The sequence below is a fragment of the Electrophorus electricus genome, chromosome 5 (assembly GCF_013358815.1).
Source record: "Electrophorus electricus isolate fEleEle1 chromosome 5, fEleEle1.pri, whole genome shotgun sequence".
NCBI classification, from domain to species: domain Eukaryota; kingdom Metazoa; phylum Chordata; class Actinopteri; order Gymnotiformes; family Gymnotidae; genus Electrophorus; species Electrophorus electricus.
In genome coordinates this window covers 7,128,547-7,152,889 of record NC_049539.1, presented here as the reverse complement: position 1 = coordinate 7,152,889, position 24,343 = coordinate 7,128,547, and the positions used below count along the sequence as shown (strand labels likewise).

General features: G+C 47.5%; 1 protein-coding gene across 1 annotated transcript in view; it reads right to left on the bottom strand.

Annotated features, from left to right (window-relative positions):
• The window catches only part of gli3 (GLI family zinc finger 3), a 101,176-nt gene extending 79,430 nt beyond the window's left edge, over nt 1-21,746 (bottom strand). The window contains exons 1-2 of the mRNA XM_035526508.1: nt 21,381-21,746; nt 3,765-3,939 (exon numbers count right to left, since the gene is read on the bottom strand). Coding sequence (XP_035382401.1) covers nt 3,765-3,897 — 133 coding nt within the window. The 5' untranslated portion in view covers nt 3,898-3,939; nt 21,381-21,746. The remainder of the gene's footprint in view (nt 1-3,764; nt 3,940-21,380) is intronic.
• Between the last annotated feature and the right edge of the window lie 2,597 nt (nt 21,747-24,343).

The following is a 24,343-nucleotide window of genomic DNA, read 5'->3' as shown; positions in this document are numbered from 1 at the left end:
GCCCTGCACACGTGAAAGGAGGGGAGACCTTATTCACGCCCTGCACACGTGAAAGGAGGGGCGGCCTTATTCAAGCCCCGCACACGTGAAGGGAGGGGGGGCCTTATTCACGCCCTGCACACGTGAAGGGAGGGGGGGCCTTATTCAAGCCCTGCACACGTGAAAGGAGGGGGGGCCTTATTCACGCCCTGCACACGTGAAGGGAGGGGGGGCCTTATTCAAGCCCTGCACACGTGAAGGGAGGGGGGGCCTTATTCAAGCCCTGCACACGTGAAAGGAGGGGAGACCTTATTCACGCCCTGCACACGTAAAAGGAGGGGCGGCCTTATTCAAGCCCTGCACACATGAAGGGAGGGGGGGCCTTATTCACGCCCTGCACACGTGAAGGGAGGGGGGGCCTTATTCAAGCCCTGCACACGTGAAGGGAGGGGAGACCTTATTCAAGCCCTGCACACGTGAAGGGAGGGGGGGCCTTATTCAAGCCCTGCACACGTGAAGGGAGGGGAGACCTTATTCACGCCCTGCACACGTGAAAGGAGGGGAGACCTTATTCAAGCCCTGCACACGTGAAGGGAGGGGGGCCTTATTCAAGCCCTGCACACGTGAAAGGAGGGGAGACCTTATTCAAGCCCTGCACACGTGAAAGGAGGGGAGACCTTTTCCCTTTTTTAGGCGCCAAATTTTGCACCCTGCAAAGCGACTGCACGCATTCCTTCACAATTTTCCAGGCTCTCTTCTCTCCTTTTCACATTCCCTCCTTCCTCTCTCACCCCTCCCTCTCCTCCTCTCCTCTCTTCCTCTCCCCTCCTCTCTTTTGTCATTCCTTACTGTCCTTTCCTCTTTCACTAGCCATGAAAAAGACAAGAACTATAAGTGACAACTATGTATTTGTATACATTTTATAACGGACAGCTATAAACTCTACTCTGCACCCTCTCTCTGCCTTTTTCATTCTCGTTCTCTGTGCTCTGAAAGGCAGGTCCCCCCTTTTTTTGGACATACTTCTCTTTTTTTTCATTAGCAAATTATCCCATGACGACAAGGTTTAGTCCACCAAAGAATATGGACATCTCTCTCTCTCTCTCTCTCTCTCTCTCTCTCTCTCTCTCTCTCTTCCTTTTTCTCCTTTTCTCCCCCACCCTCCTCTCCTTCTCTATCCCGCTTTCGGGCTGCAACAAAAGAATCAGGGGACTTTGTGGTCCACCTGCCTGGCGAATGCTGGGGCCTGAGGAGGGGTGGCGGCTGGCAGGCCCCAGCAGGGGAGGACCAATCAGGCCATTGTGGAGGCGCAGTGGGCTCCTTTGAGCTGTCAGGCCGGGGGTGCGGTGCAGTGCCTGAATGCTGCGCCCGCGCGCCCGCTCTTTAGCCGGCCTCGTGGGAGCGCACCCCGTCAGGCCTGCACAATTACACACCACCGCTCGGCTTCTCTCAGCAAACTTCTGCAGGGCGCGGGAGAGAACGAGGGGAAGAGAGGGAAAGAGAGAGATACGGAGAGGACAAGAGGAAGAGGATGAGCTTTTGAGAACCCAAACAAAACCAGCTGCACACTTGCCGCGCTACTGACCTGACCCACTACAGAGCCGGTTTCTGTGACGTGAAGTGGCCAGGAAGCAGACGGGATCCCCCGCACATGGCAAGCGGCGCTGTGTTCCTGGACACACTCGTTCGGCTCAGATTCTGCGCCTTCCTCTCTCATCACGCCGCATGGGGTTTCCCCGGCGGACGCCGCAGGGGCTCGGGCTGCGGCTGTCCCAAGACCAGTGCCAGCAGAAGCCTCCGGGCTTCCATCTCACCACCGCCACTGCGAAACACTGCTCTGGGATCTGCGGCGCAGCACCTCCGCCATTAACAATCGGCCTTTGTTGGCGTGTGGGGGCGGCCTGTCTGCGGGGGGTTGAAGTTGAGGGGGGTTTTGGGTTACATCAGATAAGAGGTTATGAGTATTGGGGAACGAGAGGGGCGGGTGGGGGTTGGAGGGGTAATTATAACCACTCCAGGAATGTGTAAGCTATCTCATGAGTGCGGTGAAAACCCTTAGTTGGAAGTCTATGGTCTGCTGCAGTGGGTGGCACATGGTGGTTAGGCTGAGAGCCTGTGGTCAAACAGGTGTTACTATATCTATTGTTACACAGAAGAGCGCTGCCACCTGCTCCTCCCGTATGACTTCCGAAACTTAAGGAGCAAGTTCGCAGGGTGGAGGCTGAAGGCTGCTTTTCTCGCTTGTGCCCAAACCAAATGATCACTGCACTTAAGTTTCCATGACAAACCTGATGTTGCTGGGCACAGAAATTAGCCTCTTGTTACGGTGAAAAGTACGTGATTACTAAAGGCCAAATTGCATGTATGCTTTTTTTCACAACAGGAACCCACTGAACGCAGCTACCCCCTTTCCCTGCCTTACCTCTAATTAATGAAAGAACGTAGGTCGTCTGGGAATGAACAGGGAAGGGGAGAAGAGAGAGAGAGAGAGAGAGAGAGAGAGAGAGAGAATAAAGAAAGAAACAGGCAGAGGGCAAGAGTTTCTGAAACGTTTTAGGAATGTTTTCATTCAAAAAAAATTGTTTTTTTTAATGAGGCAGTCTCTTCCTGACTTCCTGCCACATAACCTGAGGCTGTCATATGGAGAGGGGCACAACACTGACCACTTATCAGCTCAGACGCCTCGCGCACACACACACACACACACACACGCACGCACACGCACACAAACACACGTGAGCACATCCGAGTGAGCCGCCGCAAAGCCTCAGTCTTAAAGCTGTCCTGGCGTCAAAAAGGATCCCTTTGTCGATTGTACTGTCTGACAGGGGGAGAACAGAACCTGTGTTTTTGAAAACCACAAAAGAGAATGCAGGAAAAGGGTTCCACTAGAGACCTTTATCCATCAGCACAAAGGGAGAAAGGAATCGGGGGGGAGAGCGGAGTTATTGTAGGTCAGGTCAGAAAGGTCAGAGGTCATAAGGTGGCAACCTGAATGAGTTGGCGGCTATGCAAGTTGTCCAGGCAGTACATGACAGGGAGCGTTGCTAGACATTAAATGTCAGTTGTTTTGGAGTCCAGCGTGCTTGTACGTAGCTGTGTTTTAGCGCTTAGGACTCAGGAACAACCCGCACACTGTGCCGCCATATTGACCCTTCCAGTCCACTGAAGGGGCAAAACAGATGGTCCATGAGGGTGCAGATATACTGGGTTTAAGGGGGTATATCAGTAAGGGAGTAGCATGAGCGTTTACGTGGTGGTATCTGCGTCTACAGTTAGAGGCTGCATCTGAGGTCTAAGACAGGGTCTCAGTAAAGTTGCTGTGTGTATGGAAGTTTCTTATTAAGTCACTGCTCAAGGTATGAGCTGTCAGGTGGCCTCTGAGCAAGTTTGTTGGAGGCTGTATAGTTTAAGATCAGACTCTTGATGTAGCCGCTTAGTTTGTTAACCTCGGGTTGTGTCTGAGTTTAGTAATGTTAGAGAAGAGGGTGGCTGTGTGTGGTGTGTGGCTGTGTGTGATTTAAGATCAGACTCTATGTCAAGTTTAGGTTTCACACTTTCAGGGCTTTTGGAAGCTGCGTGTGGTTTTAAGATCAGGCTTTCAGTACAGATGTAAACGGTATGTAATCACATACTCTCTGATAGTATCTCAGTGCTGTTCAAAGCTGCAGCTGCCGTTTAAGATGAGACTCTCGGTGCTGTTGGAGGCTGTGTGTGAGATTTAAGCTCAGACTATCAGTACTTTTGGAGGCTCTATGTGAGGTTTGAGTTCAGACTCTCCATACCGTTGGAGGTGGTGCTGGAGGCCACGGCCTTCTCGCTGATGTCCGTTCGGGTCGAGGAGCTCTTCGTTGCCACGATGGTCTCCACCCTCTTCTTCTTCTCGGCTGCGGAACTGACCTGGGACTGGGTTTCCATGGCAACTGCGCATTCCTCAGTGCCTCATCGAAGCCGGGACACCTGTGGTTTCCGCCGGGGAAAAGGTCAGAGGTCAGCGCAGGAGCCTTGACGACACAAACAGAATTCAATTGTTGCATTCTTCACCTTGCTATCAATGCGTGCGAGCCGCATGAAAAAGTTTTGCGATTTCAATAATGATCTCCCTGTGAGTAACCGTGAGTCTACTTCAGAAAAGGCACAGTGGAAGTAGCTTTCATGGGAAAGTTTGGACATCACTAAAACAAAGTTTGAGGTTTCAGGACTAGTTGCATGGTGGAGATCGTGGATTGCAGATGGGTATAGGCGGTGTATACCAAAATTCTCTATCACCGCTGAAAGGAAAAAAAAAAAAAACAGCACACAAAGGCAAAACCTTACGGGGATACTTCAGAGAGAGAGAAACCCACACCCGCCTGAAATGAAGGGTTGTTTGAAGCTCCTTTTGGGAATATCGGAGTGCTGGGGCCATTTTCTCCCCTTCGCAATAAACGCTGTTTTAGTTAAAGCTCTTTCTCAGGCTCGCAAGGCTTTCGCACTCAGCCAAGCGGACTGTTCCAGGGAGGTTCTACAGAACTCTCAACAACTCGCCAGAACTCTCCACAACTCCGGATGACGCCCCCAAATAAGAGGAGATTCTGTCCGCCTCACTTACAGGTTTGCCAGCTGGGGACTCAGCTGGGGACTCAGCCAAACAGCTTTGCGAGAGTGAATTTAAAATGTCACTAGGGGTTCGCCTGAATACAGAGGACAGTAAGCGACTGGACTAGTATTCATTGTTAATTCTGCAAGTCAGGAAAAACACTTGAAAGTTTCCCACTAGAAAGCTGAAAAATATTTTTACGTAGTGCCAAGCAGGCTTAAGGAAACACCCGCATATTGTCAGATATTATAGAAATGCGATGCAAAGCAGTCAGACTACGTTATAACATTGGTGCAGATGCTTATTCTGGATATGAACGACTTTTACACAAATAAAAGTAGCTAGCATCTATTAGCATGTGTAATTATGTCTCTGACATGAGTAAGTTGTGAGACGGGTAGGTGGAGGGGTAGCGGGGCTTCTTACAACGTGGAGTTATAGACTGTAATCTGTTTGAACATAGCAACTATGTTTAGCTGTGGGGGCGGAGGGGGAGCCAACCTTTATTTGGTGTTTTGTTTTGTCCCAAACACGCATGCTACTCAAAACATCTGCAACCAATCCTGGTTTCCAAAAAAAAAAAAAAAAAAAAAAAAAAAGAAGAATCCCAACGATCCCTCCCTTTTCCCAAAACCAATCACAAGCATATTAAGTTTTTCTGCTAATTGCTTCCATATGAACACATGCACAACAGTCAATTTCGTTATTTAAAGTTAATAACTGACACAACACATTTTTAACATTTACAAGCATTTAGTTGTTTTTTTTTCCCCGTAAATGGCAGAAACTTAAAAACTCTTGTGCTCCTCGGCCCAAGTTCACAGGCGAGCGATCGATCACAACCCCAGCTAGAGAACGCAAGCAGCTTTGGTCTGGCGGTAAGCGCCGCAGCTGTGAAAGGTGAGGCGTTCGTGTGCTGACAGCCTGTCGGAGACAGAGCAAGGGGGAGGGGCGCGAGATCAGACAGAGGGAGAGGCCCAAAGTCAGCCCCTCTCGCTCTCTCTCTCTCCGGCAGGCAGCAGCTCGGCGGAGTTCGGGCGGCGTGGACGAGAGGCCGGGAGGGAGCGGGAGTCCTTTATGCCTGTTATCGACTCGCCTCTGACACTTGGGGGGGCGCGCGTTTGAACCCCCCCCACCGGGCGATCTGTGAAAAGGGGGTAAGAAACAGGCTGAGAAGCTGAGCTCAGACTCTGGGCGGGTGTGACAGGCAAGAAGAGGTAAAGGAGGTGCGCGCGGGAGAGGGGGAGGGGCGGCAGAGCTTGGGCAGACGGCGGGTGTAAACGTTCCTTTGGAAAGGCAAGTGCTGCCGGCTCCTGTGCGCGGGAGCGGAGCGGAGCGGTGGCGGCCGCAGCCGATGCCGACTCCTTCCCGTTGGCCCCTCTGCCGCTGCGATCGCGGAAGATTCCTCATCCTCTCGCCACCTTCCTCTCGTACCCTCCTCTTCCTCTAAGCTACCGCACAGGTTTATACGGGGGTGTCTGGCAGTGGGTAGGGCGTTCACACACAGTGTTCGTAAAAACCTACATAGCATGACATAAAGGGCAAGAGGAGACAAACTCAGATCTCAAGGAAAAGCCCAGGAACAATAGCATGCTATTCAAACACCAGTAAGCTCCTCACAATGGCCCGTGTTTCAAACCTCTGTTTGGGGGGCTGTCGTTGCCCGAAATAAATGTAAATTTTCATATTAATGTTTATTCCTCACTCTGACAGAGTCCCGTGCCCCATTAGCTGTGAGAGAGAGAAAGGGTGCTCTCTTTATGTGTGCCGGTCTGTAATCCTTACTCGGAGAAAGAGAGGCGATTAACCAGGTTTAAAATACCACAATTCAGACTGTTCCCAAGGAAAGAAAAAAGATTCTTATTTTAAGCACATTAGGCAAATCAATTTAGCATAAATTATACGCTCTGGTGACAAAAGCAAGGAGTTGAAAGTCAGTGGCAAATGAAACATCAAAGTCAAACAACAGAATAAACTTTTGACTGTTTAGCACAGTGTGATAAAAATATCAATGTTTTTTTTCTTACACCATCCATTACATAAAGAGAATTTTAAAATGTTTTTTTGTACTGTTCTGCTTTATCAAAATCCATCTATGCTGTGGTTTAGTAAATGAGCTCACTAGGTGTATTTATACAAGTATGAACATTATCTTTTAGGTCTCATTTGGAGCTCAGATCTGGAAAAAGAAAATATTCTGTATTTGTATTCAGAGAAAAACATTCACTAACAAATCTGTAAGTATTACTGTGATGGCGAGATATACGTTTAATTCTGGTTATAAGTAATGGGTTTAGATCTTGGTGATAAATGTGTTATGGGTGATATGCTCATTATGGAGTCCGGGGGTTGGCCCCCAGCCAGGGGCACAGGGTTCTGTCGTGTGAAGCTTTGGAGTTAGCCAGAGGATATGGACATCCTGGCCTCATTTCCCAGCAAGGCTCTGTTCTTTCTTTCTCTCTCTCTCTCTCTCTCTCTCTCTCCCCCCCCCCCAGAAAGAGGAGGCCAACACCACTGCATTCATCATCATTACATCAGCCTGCTTCCAAATCCTTTATCTGACACCTATCAACACCACAGTGCCTCAGCAAAGAGAAACAGAGCAACAGCACAGAGAAGCGAACGAGAGCAGGCAGACAGAGGGGTGAGAGAATGCGCAGGAGCAAAGGCGAGCCAGAGATGAAGAAGCCGGGCCAGGGAGAGAGAAGCCATTGAGACGGTGGACACCTTGAGTGCCTGAGACAAAAAAGTGCCTGAGACAAAACGGAGAGGACAGCCCAAAGCAGGTGTGGGGAGGGCAGCCACGTGAGACGGTGCCCTGCGCCCAGCGGACGTTGGGCTGTGGTGCTCTCGCCCGGAGCTCGGAAAGCTGCGCCTGCTCAGTGCCAAACCGCGCACAGCCAGCCATTCCCATGGTATATGATGACATATGGAGAGAGTGAGGAGTAGGTACTGGTGGATGAGGTGGCTCTTTCAAGGACAGAACCATGGAAGGAACTCCTGTTCCGCTGGGGAGGGTTGCTAATAAGATTAGCCTCTCTGCCTCCTTTGGCCTCTCTCTTCCTCTTTCCTTCTCTCTTTCTCTGTTTCTCTCTCTCTCTCTTTGGAACATCCCAGAAATCCCTGACCCGTTTAAGACGCTATTCAAGATGCAGTGGTGAAGGACGGCAAGATCCTTTCAGCGCCCAAAGAGTTCCCGCACGCCTCCCGTTTCCCGCCTAATAAATACGCGATGATGTAATCTCGACACTTACACGGGCCTCCTCGGCTCTCGCCGCTCGGCTGATAAGACTGGCAGGAAGAGCAGCATGACAACTGCAAACCTCCAGCCGACCACGCCGGCTCCTTGGATTATTAGTGCCGTTGTTTGCCTGTTTGTTCTGCCTCAGCGCAGTTCGTAAACCAGGCGGGGGGGGGGGGGGGGGGGGGGAGAGACCCCAAAGACGTAATGCGACCACGATAAGGTTTTGTTGTTATTTTTCCCCCCTCTAGAGTTGTGTAACACGCTCTGACAAATCCTCCTAATGCGACTTACTGTGGCCAGCGTTCCTTACTGTGGCCAGCGTTCCATGTGTGCCCTTTTTTTTTTACTCTCAGGGATGAGGCGGAGGAGCACATTAGACCATGGCAAAGACGCGCAGGAGCTGAGGCTCCGTCATGTTTCTAAGAGTGTGGTGAGCTTGAGGTCAAGATGTTCTCCGTGATCTTACAGTCCAGATGCTCGCTGGAGACCGGGCATCCGGCTGAAGCACAATGAGAGACCTGAGCTGACGCTTGGGGCCCTGGCTGGGGGTCTCCCAGCAGACTCAGGTGGGGTCTGGGATGAAAACGAGACAGGCTCTGGCAAAGGCATTCCGTCGGGCTCTAGACCACATAGGAGTGTACGTGCCTTGTGTGTGCATGCGTCAAGCTGCCTATTCAAGTTTGTGTGACAGACATTGGCTCTGAAAGTCCAAAGAGAGACACAGGGTGGTAGGAATATGTGTGAGCCTCTCTGGTGTGTGTATATTTTTGTGTGTGTGTGTGTGTGTGTGTGTGTGCATGTGTGTGTGTGTGTGTGTGCGTTTGCTAGTGTGGGTGTGGAGTTCCACTGTGCAAGGGTACCCCAGGGAAATGATGAGTGAAGGGAAGAATTCCTTTGCTGATGAAAAACTGTGTCTTCGCACACACACACACACACACACACACACACACACACACACACACACTGTGTTAGCACTGACTGGGATCAAATGCTGGTCTGTGGCAGGCCTGCTATGGTTTAAAAAGGGGGTCTCCCGCTCATCTCCCCAGGGGCGTGGAGTACCTCTGTTTGTCACATGCCGATGCCTCAAGGATTCCCAACAGGTGCCAGACACCCCAGCCATCATGTGGCTGCTCCCAGCTCCCTTGCTCGTCGGCCAGCCCGGCTTCTGCCCCGTGCCCTCTGTCTGTGTTTTCACCCCTCATCCCCAAACACATCTCTACGTTCAGAGAGAAATGCAAGCAACTGGATACCAAACACACACTCACGGTCCCAAAACTCCATAATGCTCACAAGTGCTATACACATTTGCTTATGTATCCAATCAGACGCAAGAGGTGCGGGCATCCCTGTTAGCCCCCGTTCGTGGGCAAATTACCCGTCCAAAGGTTTCGGGATGATTCATCAAGCCAGATCTTGGGCCCCCACCCCCGCTGCTTGGCACAGCCCCCTGGAGGAGTCGTAATGTTTACTTAAAGCCAGCGTGCCGCCCCCACGGGCATGCTTTTATTGGCTCTTATTAATTCTTCGGCAGACCCTGGCGGCTTCGCCATTTAGAGCTTATTACGGGCCAGAAATGAAACTAGATGAAGTCATCCTGCAGTGAGCAGCGCCGGCGTGCAGAATGGGGGGGGGGATGGGGGGGTGGGACGGGGGGGAGGGGCGGGGGGTGGCCAGGGGATCCAGCGACAAAAGAGCGGGGCAGAACGCTCAGATGGGGTAGGGGGCAAGATGGATGGAGAGGTAGCCGCAGAGAATTGGGGTCACGCGAAGGGAACACGTTTAGTTTTAGAATAAACAGAGCTAAAGAGGGAAGAAGAGTAGCGTAGGCTTTTAGGAGCAGGACCGATGAAGCTGTCCAGGTGCTGGATGCTGACCTGAGTGGAGAGGTGGAAGGAAAGAGCCAGAGGAGAGAGAGAGAGTGGGAGAGAGAGAGAGAGAGAGAGAGAGAAGCTAAGAATGCAAGAGTCGTTTTTATAGCCGACTTCCTGAGTGATGCGGGCATGCTTCCAAAAGCTATTAAAACATACATTCCAAATGCATTCGAATGTTTTGTTGTTGTTTAACACCCCCCCCCCCCAGCTCAATTTTACATCCCCACATTCATTCACACATTTGTCAGGTGGGCTGAGAGCCATTGTGAAACCTCTCTTTGGAAATGTGCCCTGACACTCTGTGGGCAGGGCAGGACGCTGGACATCTAGACACGGCCGGGGTGGGAAGCGGCTCCGCGTGCACAGCCAACGGTCCGCTCTCTGCCCGAGTCGGATGAATGCTGGCTCAGAACAAAACCCAAAGCTGTGTTGTGGATTCTTAGTTGAATGTCTACTGACAGAAACTCATTGTAGCGTTGTCTGCATGTTCCTTAGTTGGTGGCATGTATCAGAGAGCTAGTTTTACAAGTACAGAAAGTTTGGTCTGTAAAGTAATAATCACAACCACAGGCAGTCCTAATGTAATATGAGTGTGTAGGCATAAGGGCGTAAGTAAAACACCTACTATCTCTCTGGATCTTCCTCTTTTCACACTTTTGCGAAAACGACAGAGGTATGCCTGCAGACACCCGGGCGCGCACAGACACACACACACACACACACACACACACACACTCACTGCGAGTGTGGCTCTGTATATGTATTCCTATGAGTCAGACCAACTGCAAATAGAGTTGTAGAAGCATGACAGAGAAAGAGAGACAGTGTAAGCCGAGAGTCAGAGAGAGGAGATGTGGATCAAACACACCAAGGAGGCAGGCACTGTGGGACTTCTGGAAACTTCCAAAAGCTCCCTGTCTCCCCACACATATGCTCAGAGGCAGAGATGTCTTCCCTCCCCAAACAGACACACACACGCACAGAGGGACACACGCACGCGTCTCTAAGCACTTACAGACAGACAAAGGCCAACTTTCTCCCTCACGAGCGCTCAGCCGCAGCCTGCGCACACATACAGGTTCCTGCGGATCCTCATCCTCGTTATCTTCATCGACCCCAGAGGGACGTGCACCATGACACACCCACAAACAGAGGCAAGTTCATGTACACGCACCCACACACAGAGACAAGCACATGCGGGCACGCACCGGCATGCAGCTGTAAGATGCTCAGACATACGTATGCGGCGAAATGTAAGAAAGAAGCCGCAATCGTTTCGACTGCAGCAGCTGCCTCTGGGGAGCCTCTCCACTCTACCAAGAGACTGTGTGACGGAAAGAACACGAGGCAAAAGCATCAAGTCTCAACAATCGCTAATTCAAACCAAACCCTAATAAAAGCATTCCACGATGTGCCTTTGAGGCTGAGGCCCAGGAAGACACGTGCGTGTGTGTGCGCGCTGGATATTGGTCTAGTGTCAGCACGCTGAGTGTGAGCACGCAGCAGACCTGCAACACTGAGGTTATTTAGGAGCAGGAACAGCCATGTTAAACAAGGTGGAAAGAGAGTACAAAAGAGGGAGAGAGGGAGAGATAGAATACCTTTATTCTTATTCAGACTCCTGTTGCCTTAGCTCAGCTCAGACACACACTTAGAACTAGTATCCCAAAAATTATGCATGGTCAAACAAATGTACAGATTACACTTACACTCGAATATATGTGTTCATAGCACCACAATTCAAAAGTTTCTCTCTGAATCTTACATGAATAATGGTACAGAAAGGTTGTGTAACTACCAGAGCACAGTTATAAACACACACACACACACACAAATCAACTCTCCCCACACCCCTCAGCGCAATATAATTAGAAAGTCACCCACACACTCTCACACTCATTAACACGCTAACCCAATCACGCGCAGTTCGCCGGGCCGCGCGTACTCACGTGGTTTGGACAGCGCGCGGGGTTAATGTATGTAAATACAGACGCGGCTCTGCGCGCTGAGCTAATGAGTTTACGCGGCTGGGTGAGCCGGTTTGCATTGATCCACGCTCCTGCTCCGCCCGCTAATCATGCCGCTAATGGCTCCGATAACTGCGCCGACAGCCACGCCAGGCACCTGTGCGCGTCTTCCCTGCTACCGACCCCCTGGCGATTCTCATCTGATGGTTTTTTGGAGCCATCCATAAAGTCACAAACAGCAGCGTTCCTATATATTCAAAACCTTTTTTCCCCACCTGTGTGAATTAGATGAAAGATTGTGATGGCAGTACCGCGTAAGTTTACCGACCTTGAGAAAAAAGCGAGCCTGTCTCGTTTACACGGTGCGATTATTGTAACGATTAGGCTGTGGCAGACAACACTCGCGGTTCGTTAAAAGACTTCTCTGGTCATGAGCTAAAAGCGGTGGCCTTTGAACGTGTAATGTGGTATGTTCCACGGCAGCCCATGTAGTGTCTCTACGGTTATCTTCTGCGCGTCCGACATTTTAACGTGACCGCTGCTGCGACGCACTTTTAACAACAACCAATAGAGAAAACACAACAACGCAAACTGATTAATAGCGGTATAATAAAACTAAAACGAAGTATTTGGGACTTAAAAAAAGGTTCTGTGGAAATCTGGCAGCAGAGATGTCTCTATTATAAAATAAATTAGATATGGATGACAAAAGCAGAATAATCGTAATTTTATAACACTGCGTTTATTGCCTTCATCGTGTAGTCTGACTTTCAGAACAATGGCTGTCTGTCATGGTAAAGATTTCCATCACAGCAGCATCTCCGTTCAGTGTGACATGCGACAAACGTAAGACCGCTAGAGTCATACAGTGTGACGCCCGGGAGATGATCAGCATCTCGGGAGAGACTTTGGGTTCTGGGGAAGCGCGGGAGTCGGTAAATCAAACCAACTTGCCTTCGCTAAAATGCTGCTATCTCGTTTTTGTTTCATTTTAAATTTTAGATATAGAAACAAGGCTCATAAATGCTGCAGGTGTGAAAGGACTGCTTAGCAAGTCTACACCACGTCCCCTGATCAAGCCACAGGTCACGATCAGTAGGTTGCTCGCTCTCTCTCTCTCTCTCTCTCTCTCTCTCTCTCTCTCTCTCTCTCTCTCTCTCTCTCTGGTGTGTGTGTGTGTGTGCAAAAGCAAAAAAAGCAAACGCAAAAAAAAAAAAAGCCGTGACATAGACAAACAAACAAATTAATAAATAAGGGACATATTAATAGTAATAAAAGAGCCAAATGACTGTTTCCCCAAACACAGCTTAAGACTTGTCTTGGACCAAAATGTAATGATTTGCTCCCAGCTGAGAAACCAGACGCTAATTAATTCAGTGCCTTTCCAACAAACCAGCAATGCACTATAATCTTTGGAACACAACTTCACTTCAGACAGGGACCAATAAAGTAGTCCCAAGAAGGCAGGGTCAGTAACTGGGGAGGCTGGCAGGGTTTGGGGTGAGGGGTTAGTGGGAGGGGCAGTGTGGAAGCATTGGCAGTAGGAGAGTGGCTTAGTGGGGGGTGGGGCAGTATGGGGAGTTTGGCAGGATGGGGTTAGGAAGCTTCAGCTGAGTACAGTTGAGTTATTCAGTCTAATAGGAGGAGACAAATGCTTAGAGTGCTCCACAAAAGCCAAACATTATAAATAATTCTAAAAGCTAAGGAGGCCCCTTTGTGTGTGAGACTACCGCAGAACACACACACACACACACACACACACACACACACACACACACACACACACACACACATACGCACACACACACACACACACACACACACACACACACACTCTCTAATACATACACACACACACACACACACACACACACACACACACACACACACACACACACTCTCTAATACATACACACACACACACACACACACACACACACACACACACACACACACACACACACTCTCTAATACATACACACACACACACACACACACACACACACACACACACACACACTGTTCCTTGACATCTGAGGTTCTGTGCCTGGATTTTCAGCAGTGAATTCCAGGGAACTGTGCCCCGCCACATGCAGACACTGTATGCCACAACATTCCCTTTTATTTCTCTTGCACCATAATTAATGGTGGAAGTTGTTGTGTAACATGAAAATATGGATCAAACTCGGTTCTAAAACTTCATCACATGAACCATACACACATTCTCACTTAAGCACCTGTACATTCACATAACCTCATATTCTGCTCTTGTTAATAGCACAGTAAAAACTTGCATATGTTTACCCCAACAGAATGCTCCATACATCTAAAATGCACAAAGATACCACACACACACACACACACACACACACACACAAGATGCAGGGTAGCAGAGTGCACCCAGAGACCCGTCTTGTAAATCTCTTTGTGAAGGGAGCTTTGAGAGGTAGACAGGTGCTTACACACCAACCTCTGAGGGAGACCAAAAACACTCTCAACTCATCTCTCTCTCCTCTCTCTTTCTTCCCCCTCTCCTCTCTCTCTCTCTCTCTCTCTCTCCTGCTTCTCTCGACTCTTCCCGTTCTTCCCCTGACACTCTACTTTCCACTGCTCCACATCACTGCTTTTCCTGCCTATTTCTCTCTGGGTTATTGCCCATTCCTGCCTCTCCAATACCACCAGCTCTGCTTCAAACTGGTCCTGAAGTATCTCCCACTAACCTCTTTGCCCTCGTCTCCCCCCTCTGTCTCCCTCCTCTCTCTCTGTCTCGCCACTTCATACTTTAGTCTGAGTCTAGGGACTAGTCCAGACCTAACGCCCTCTCTGCCTCTAGTAATTCAGTGCCCAGGACGCAAACCTCGGTCTCCATTCACAAAGAGCTCTCTCACTTTCTCGCGCTCCCTCTCTTTCACTCTCTTTCTCTCTCTGTCCCTCTGCCCCCCCCACTGTCACTTTCTCCCTCCTCCCTCTCCCTCTCTCTCTCTCTCTCTCTCTCTCTCTCCTCGCATGCCCTGGTCTCTGGCCCTCTGGCTGCAGTGAGTAATGTCCTGCCTCCTCTTAGACAATGAGAACGGCAAGCAGCCGCCGAGCGGCGGGCCGGCGGGGAACTCGTTCCGCCATGCCTGACAAATGAAACCTTCCGCTCAGGCCGGGTCTGTAACGGGACCGCGCGCGATGTCTCACCCGTTAAGGGAAGGCTCCAAACTGAAGGGGTCGCCTGAATGTGTGTGTGTGGGTGTCTGTCTGAATGTGAGTAATGAATTCTTTTGGAAAGTCCAACCTTGTCTTCGTTCATGAATAAGATATATTTCACAAGCATGTCGAGGCCTCTTAATAAAAACAGTGGTCCAGAGAGGAGTGAGAAAAAGCCCATTTACTGTTCACATACACATTTATCCTCCTCTTTCTCTATAAATGTTCACCTCTATTATTTTCTCCCCGGTGCTCTCTCTCTCTCTCTCTCTCTCTCTCTCTCTCTCTCTCTCTCTCTCTCTCTCTCTCCCTCCCTCCCTCCCTCCCTCCCTGCTTGAAGAAACTAACTAGTCTGTAAAACTATTGCCCCCTCCACCCGCCCCTCGTAAGAAGCTGCCCATTGTGTAGGGGGGAACCTCCACCAACTCCAGCCTCCACTGCTCCCTGCGGAGTATTGTTGAAGCCCTGCACCCCTCCTCCCCCTCGTCCCTCCACCCATGGCTGGGCTTTTAAAACACTTTGCATGAGAAAACATGATTACTCTTCCGATGGCTCACAGACAATGGGGGACTCTTTCAGCTCACCCTAAGATGTACTTGCTGAGCTTGGGGCTGGCTGCACCTCTCCCCTTCTTTCCTTGGTGTTATTGTAGGCAGGGGTAGTATTTACCTAACAGAGGGGGTAAGTAAAGGTTCTGACATTTCCCCTGTCGGCTGGCTAAAGCAGTGGAGAAGGGCTTCAAAAGAAAGCAGAGCTGAACTGATGCGAGCGGGAGACAGGAACAAAGCTGAGAAGTCTCTTGTTGCGCTCCTCGTTACTTTGCGAGGGTGTGACCCCTGGACACGCAGACCTAATATTCCATTAAAGGACCACAGCTAACAGCCCACAGGACCTTGACCCTAAGTTCAGAGATTAAGTTATCGATATCTGGAGGCCAACAAGTCCAAACTCAACAATTCCACAAGTAACGCTTGAGCTTGATTGTTTTTTCACTACACCAAGGTGTGTTCAGACACATGCTTCAGAATCACACCGGCCGTATTCAAAAGGTCTGTTAACTAAATGACCCGAACACCTTTCTCCTGCATAATGTACATTAAAATAAATTATTTCTCTTTCTAATCTCAATGTCCCGTCAGTCCAGCATTAAGAATTTATTGAGCAAAATTGAATTTTCAGACCTTCCTTTCTGCAAGTTCCACTGCAGTGTGTTTAAGGGGTGAAATATGAGAGTGAGCACGCATCCATCTCAGTCTTCCCTGCTTCTGAGGCTTGGTCTGCCCATAACTCCCTCGGTGACACTTTGGCAAGCAGGTGTTCAGGACGCAAACACATATCAGGCTGGGGCAACCAGTCGTCTGTCTCTTTTACAGCTCACCCACACTGTGCGGATGTGTGTGTAAAAGACCTTGCGACACTGACACCCCAGCACCTCTGCCCTAACAAACCCCCACTCCACACAGACACACACACACACACGCTGCACTCCGTCACACCCGGCCGCCAGAGAGGGCAGCATGCTCGTCGGAGCCCTTCACACTCCAGCTCAGAGACATTTTTACAGCCGTAAAGCAAACACCACAGCAGAAGCTAGTAGATCTTGCTGGCACGCCAGTAGAGCTGTTGGTAATCACCTACTTGACAAAAGCAAATACGAGCAAGCCAGGACACACTAGTTCTCTCTCTCCCTCTCTTTCTCTCTCTCTCTCTTCCTCACACACACACACACACACACACACACATTCCTGTGACCAACTGAGCAGTCCCTGTAAATCGATCTATTGGACGCACTCTCTCTTGCTCAGACTCGAGCCCATTCTTCTTCCGTCTGTGCTCTCTCTGCCCTGACGAGGGAGGAAATGGCCAGGCTAATTGGCAGGTCAGGTTAGAGTTTCCAGCAGCCAAAACTTGCCAGCAAAAACAAACCAACTGCCTCAAAGTTTGGGAAGGGCCTTCACATTTCCTGGTGCTGTGTGTGTGTGCGTGTGCGTGTATATCTTTAAGAAAGGGAGAGAAAGCGGACAGAAGCAGCAAGAAATTACCACATAAATCTGACAGTTGAAAATCCATCAGTGCGCACAAACAAGACAAAAATTAATCCGGGTGGAACGTTTTCCCTTTAAAGTGTGCTCTACAGCTCACGCTCTTGCAAGGACACTCAACGCGAACTAAGTATACAGCCAAGCATGCGAATGAGCGAGGGGACCGCTGGGCCCTTCACAGCTCCGTCCCGCCCAGGTCCCCTGGCCCCTCAGTCCCATGATGGGGCCAGCCTTTAGCAGACACCCCAACAGGTGAACCCACGCTAACCATGGAAAGGATCCAGCAACACAAGGCATATTAACACACCGGAGAGAAAGTGCATCAGAGAGAGCAAGAGAGAGGGAGGACACATGAATGAGAATAAAGATGGATAGAAGTAAAGAGGAAAGTGAAAGGGGGAGAGAGAAAGAAGAGAGAAAGGGAAATGGAGGGAGCGAGAGAGAGAATAGGGGTTGTCCTGATGGAGAGGCAGATCAGAAGCATGCCCTGAAGGGATGACTGGGCCTGGGGATTAGTGAGAGAGAGAGAGAGGGGAGGGAGGAGAGAGAGAGAGAGAGAGAAAGAGAGAGAGAGACCCTCTGTGCAGCTGTGGACCCCCTTCTTACCTCCGCTGAGACACAAATACGGACAGACACTTTTGACGCGTCTCTGGTTATCCGCAATGGACCAGCTCCCCATCAACACAATACACATGCTAACCTGAAGCAAAGCTCAATAGCCCCTCCCTCTCACTCTCGCTATCCCTCTCCTTCCCTCTCTCTATCCCTCTCCTTACTTCTATATCTACTCTTGCCCTCGCTCTCTCTCTCCCTCTCAACCCCCCCCTCCCCCCCGTACCTTCATGTCTCGTTTTTCCCTCTCACTTGTTCTCTTTTCGGCTCCCCTACCTTGTGTCCTTTTCATCTGACGTCAAAAGTATCAAAGTTGGGCCACATCAAAGTGGGAAATTTCAGTTGGAAGTCCTGACCTGTCAGGTGCGGCAAGTCAAAGTTGCTTGCCACCATATCGTCCGACTGATGCTTTTTTTGCCTTTTCTGTTGGCCGCTAATTACCAGAGTCCAAAACTTTAAGTGATGGGTGAAAATATCCAATAATTCATAAAAGGGGGAGAAAACAGGAGATTTCAGTGTCTCCCCTCCACCACCCTGATCCTCCTAGGGGGGAAAAATGTCCAAATCAGAAAAAAATCTGACAGTGTGGCAGGGGGAGAAGAGGCAAACTAGACCTCCTGATGAAATAGCTCATGCACAAAAGCACGGCATTCACCTTCAGCCCGCTTCTACAGATCCATCATAACAAATCACACTACGTATGCCTCAGCACAGAAAGTAATCAACTCTGCTTGGCTGCCAGACGTCAAACTAAAAACACATTTCACCACCACAGAACGGAGCACAAAAATAAATAAATAAATAAATAAATAAGCAGAAAATCTCACCCCCCACCCCACCCCGAGCCCTCTCCAGAGCTCCTCTGTAATCTCTAGAATCAATCCCAGAAACACCAGCAAAGGAAGTAGAAGAAAAAAAAAAAACTTCCACTATATTTGTCGCCTTATTGGTTTGGACAGCATGGGGGGGGGGGCTATTTAAACACGCATTAGCATCACAATGGCCTGCTGTTGACCGCCTCTCTTGCTCGCACGCGCACCTAATTACAGGTAGCGGTGTCTACGCATGCCAAAGGCCCCCGGCAGTGAGAGCCACGGGGGCCCCCCGCAAACCCTGAGCCAGGGGCCACGAGCCCCCCCCCTGGGCCAGGGGAGAGATGTGCCCGTGAGGCAGGGCGGAGAGGAGGTCGGCGAAGAAGCAAATCACGTGTCATCCCGGGGCGGGCGTGCTAGCTGGTGACAGACGGTGTTTTGGCAGAGCAGGCTACAGGGCGGAAGGGGAGACAGAGGCTGGGAAGACCCAGCCACCGCTGGTTCCGAGAGCGGCTCAAGCAGGCATACCTTGGCAGTACAGCAGGGAAGACATCCTACAGAATGAGACTGCCATCCAGGTAAAATGAGCGTATGTTCAAGTAAAGACGGAATTTTCTTTTTCAGTCAAAATTACACTTGTTTGATCAAAGTCTATCTATCATCATTTAAGCCAACAGAATCTGAAATTATTCTACCCATACTGACTGGATGATATAATTATGTTAATATTTTAATATTTATGAAAAGATTCATCTCTTATAATTTGGTTTGATTCTAAAATGGGTACATGTGTAAAGGTATGTGTAAAGTTTATCCAAAGGTTACTAAATTTACATTTTCCACTAAGACAGTGGAGACAAATTATTCAAATTAAAATATGTATAAATGCACCTTTAGAAAAAAAATATTGACAATTATTTGCTTGCAATTTATTGCAAATTGGAGTATTTTTCCAAATCAAAAATTTCATTGGGCCTTTTATCAAGCAAGAGCTAATTAATTAATGTGATTTTAAACTCAAGAAAGTTGAAATATAAGCCTAAATTTAAAGGATCCAGAATGATATAGAATATCATTATAGATACAGAATGCGTGGTGCAAAACAGTGAGTGGAAAAGAGAAAGAAAGAAAAAAGGACTAGCGCAATATAATAAAATTCCACACAAAACTATAAAACCTCTGTTACAATGTAGGTCATTTGCAGTGGTTTCAAACAATTGTCCCTGTTCCTCAAACGAAAACAAATTAAACTTAAATAAAACTTTACCCACTGTGTGTTACTGCAGCAGCCTATGTATTAAATAATTACATATTCAAGAAAGCACCACTGTACCACTGTAACAGACGGCTTAAACAAGAAAACCGCAAACACCCTGTCAAAGAGAAGAGAAAAAATGACACAGGCTTTTTCTGCGGGCCTCCTGTGGCCTGCTCTTTATGATCGCCAACCTAAAACCGTTTCATTTAAGCACTAACGGCATTCTTAGATGAACACGTGTTTATATAAGTTATCGAATAAATCATTTTTATTTTTTTTTCCTGCGACGTGTCGTTCTGAGCGCTGTGTCGTTCTGAGCGCCGTTAATTGTTTGCCAGGTGTCAGGAGAGATTAGGCACAGCCGCGGCGGGACGGACGCATGGCTTCGCTGCTTTGCGGAGCGGCGTGAAACTTGAGACGCAAACGGACCGGCGCTCTCGGAGCGAATCAGCTAAAATGCGGAACAGCTGGCGTAGATCAGAAGGAAAAGTTGAAACAAATAGGCCTATCTTCGCATGTGGAGTCGAGCTGCCGTGTGCCACACAACATAACCAAATGGCGCTGTAAACACATAATTCAGCAAGAATATTAAATTAATTAAAGTTGAAAAAGTTTAATTAAACTATGTAGCCTATTTTTAATTACAGAAATAGTAAACTATTTTTGTAATAAATTACATTAAAAAGATCTTTTGCTTTACCATTAGCCAAACTGTTGAGCTATGAGTTCGTTTAAAATACATTATTAATTTTATTCTATATAATGGTACAATATATTTTAAGAATTAGTGTGTGTATGTGTGTGTGTGTGTGTGTGTGTGTGTGTGTGTGTGTGTGTGTATATATATATATATATATATATATATATATATATATATATATATATAGAGCGCATAAACAAACAAACTTTTAAGCAGGCGCTTTTGCCGTTTTGGCGATTACAATTAAAACAAATCACAGTCCCATCCAAGCACTCCAAATAAATTGAATTGGCCGGCATTTCTGTTTAAAATTACATATCAAAAACAACAGTTATAGTAACGTCACTCAGAATTTTTTTTAGCTTGAATTGGTTCAGGTTCAGTGTCGCTTCTCTGGTGCTTTACATTCCCCCTTTTCCCCGCAGGCCTGGCTCAGATGAAGTAATGAAGGCACAACAACACGTGAAGCGCTGGAGCGTAATAGCTTGCAGACACGACAGAGAGAAATCGCCCTGAAATATGACGCTATGTAAATATGCTTGCCCCCCAAATCTCTCCGGGGAAAAGTCCAAAAACATCTCCGCGCCCGAAGCATGCCTGTTAGAAACATAGGCCAAATGACTCGTCCCTGCTTTATCTGTCTGCAGCCTTCTTTGGTACAATTTTTAAAAGTCTATAGTTGAAAAGTTATCCACCTATTCGTCCTGTAGGCTATATGTTTTCAGTTGGCAGCTTTGTTGCAACACAAAGCAAAGAAACAAGTCCGCATCCGAAATAAACGGGCCAAATGGGTCCGCCAAGTTCGGCAATTGTTTCTGGAAGTTTGAAAACTATTCAATTTAATATCCTCTGCAGAGTATATGACGAAAGCGTTTCATCGCATCACACATACATATTTTTGTTAACACATTACATTTTCTTTCCAGGATTATATTGTGCATTTACATTTGCGTGACCGTTCAGTCAGTCATAATTGCGCGCATTTTGCGACGCTGCAACTTTATGTGGCATGCAATGCCTCTAACACTTCGGCTTAAAAAAAAAAAAAAAACTTTCACTGCACTTACAATGCAACCCGCTCAAAAGAAACGCCAAGCAACTCCATATTTTCTTGCACTTACGTTTTCGAATGTGGTTTCCCTCCAGAAAAATCTTCAAGTTTTCTGTCCTTCCCTCCGCAACTGGAGACTTTTCTTGCTCTTTGCAGATGTGCTGCGCTCGGAATTTGAGTCAAATACTTAAGTTTAAACTCCAATCGCTCTGCCAGAGTTTTTCTTTCTTCGCCGTCTCCTCTTTCACTGCTACACTTTGCTGGACGCTCCGAGCGCTGGACTAACACTCCAACTTTGTCTACATGCCTGCCAAAAGCTGACAACCAGAGTCCATACCCATGGATCCCTAACCCTTTATGACAACAAAGACTGGTTACAGCATTGAGGATACTTTATCGGAGAGGGGGGCTCTTGTAGTGTGGAACTCCAGCTGCCCTTTCCTTAGCGTGACTCCTCCCTTTCGGATAGCTCATGCTCTACCTCCCTGTTCTTTCTGCCCCTCTCTCCCTCCCTCTCTCCTTCTCTCGCTCCCTCCATTCTCCCGGTCCTGCGCGCCGCCGTTTCCTGAGACGTTCGGAGCACTGCACCCCGCTTCAGCCCCGCACGGCAGCTAACGACAAGAGGGCACAGCTAGCGCTAAAAAAAAAAAAAAAACTGCGCGAATAAAAGTCGATATTTTGCCAAACTTAATTGTGAATAAATAAGATGAAGCATTAGGTGAGTTTAGACATTTGAAGTCATCTTTGAGTAAATGGACAGGTTGATGTAGATTTTGACACTTATTTTTTTATCTCAAAATATCAACACCCAAATCCCAAATCGATTATGTTTATGGTTTCTACACTAGAACGCTTCAGTTGTGACACTTCCACTTACAAACACATTACTGGCCTGCCGATGTTTATTACATTATTGTATCAATATTATTACATGTTCTGTGGTCCATTTATGAAATTGGCAAAGCATCAAACACATTTAAATTGGTTCTAATAGCAGCCGCAAAATACATTTTTAAAAAAAGTGTGGCAAGACTATTTTTTCATTTATAGATTACAGATGATGTCAGGAAAGCAGAGAAGTGCGGTGCATGGGCTAGTGAACTTGACTGAACACTAACGTGTACCTATGGGCCCTTTACCTATTCAAGCAGTCATCATACTTCGAAATCCCAGAAATGGCCTGTTAATATGCCCGTATAAATTACAGATGTTCTTTTCTTATTCAGTCTCAGCAAAGGAATTAAAAGCACCCAGAATGCAATATTTTCCTCCTTGTCCACACAAATTTGGAAAGTGAATAAAGATGATGGGAAGTAATCCTAAGAAAATAACTAATACAGAGAAAAGAAAAGATAAATGTATGGTTATTTTTGTTTGTTTTAGGAACATTTCTTGATTTTGTGGAGCCTGCTTTTGCTTTATACAAACTCAACACATAGTCACTTATTTTTCAGAATTGTTTTTATATGTTTATCTAAAAAGATACCTAAAAAGATTAAAAAAGAACTCAGGTTAAAGCAAAAATATATACCCGATGTGTCATCTGGCAAGTGCAAATCCATCAGTTCTGTAAATGATGTCTAGTTGTGCATATATGTGAAAAGCAAGGTATGCAATTATGCAAATCAGAAAATAACTTGTGTGATAGTGAATCCACTGTGTATTTAAAGAGTGAAGAATGAATGAGAAATCTGACATCTCCTCACTGACCTGTGGACACCACTTAAAAGAAGCACCTGCATTCCAAGATGAGGATGGCTATGTGCTGACAAATACCCACTAACAGGGATTTGACCAAACACAAGACTCAAAATCATTCTCACAGCATTTAAAGTCTCTCTAAATTCCATTCTCAGGTGTCAGGGGAAAGCCATCCTGAGGGAAAAGACCTCACAGTGAGACCTTAACAGGGTCGAAAAATATCTGGGCCTCCAGTAAAGCTGGAGATAATCAATATACATCATCAATATACAGGGAAATGAGGCCGTTAAGAAATACCTTCTGGGCTCACAATCAATCAGTGAGGCAATATCTGAGCTTTCAGAGCAGAAATCCCAGACTAACCTTCCAGGGTATTCAAGAGGTGCGACCGCGGAGTCAACTCCAGTTAGACCTCTCCCTCTTTAGCTGACACACTGGTGGTGCCACCGGCAGCTCTCCTGGTACACAAACAGAGGCATGATAATGGCTGCGCATAGCACATGCTTAATACTACCAAGATTTGACTAATTTTACACAGAACACTTTGTAAACATTATAGCAGTCTTAGGCTTCTCAGTGCGACATTGTGTAGTGCTGCTGGACTTTGTGGTGGGGTGTAGGAACCATTTTCTCTGTCAAACTGATCACTCTCAGATAATCCCATATGTGCAAAATACTGCGCTCATATTTCCACAGGGCTGTTAAGAAAAAATGGCTGATGTAACCTTTTTTTTCTTTCCACTTCTTCATTAACAATGATATTTTAAGCATGAATGAGACAGAAATTAAACACATGTGACACCAATTTGCTCATTTGATAAGAAATGGCATTGTCTGGACATTTTTATACTATTGTTTTGACTGAGCACTAAAAATGTCAAATAAATGCCTAGTCATTAAATTAGGTGAGTAACTCTCTTTTAGCCAACACTTACTACAGTAAATTGCATAAGTGATTGAAACGATAATGTGGATTTATGCCACTTAACAAACTGTGACAATCACACTGAAATTCAGTTTGCATCAGTGTATAAGCTCACAGATCTGTGTGTGGTGTCACCTCCTGCCTGCCTTTATTGTACAAACCAAGAGATGTGTTATAAAGTACAAGCCAAGCAAAGTAGGACACAACATTGCACAATATGAAGCTAAAGAAAGCCACCGTAGTTGAACACAAGCGTGAAGGCTGTGGAGCAGCTGCAGAATTACAGGGGCAAAAAAACAAAAACAGCCCCCCCCCCCCCCCCCCAAAAAAAAAAAACCCCAAGCAAAGCAAAAGCCACAGGCTGAGATTATCCATTACACACAACACCTAACATTTATAAAAGTCTG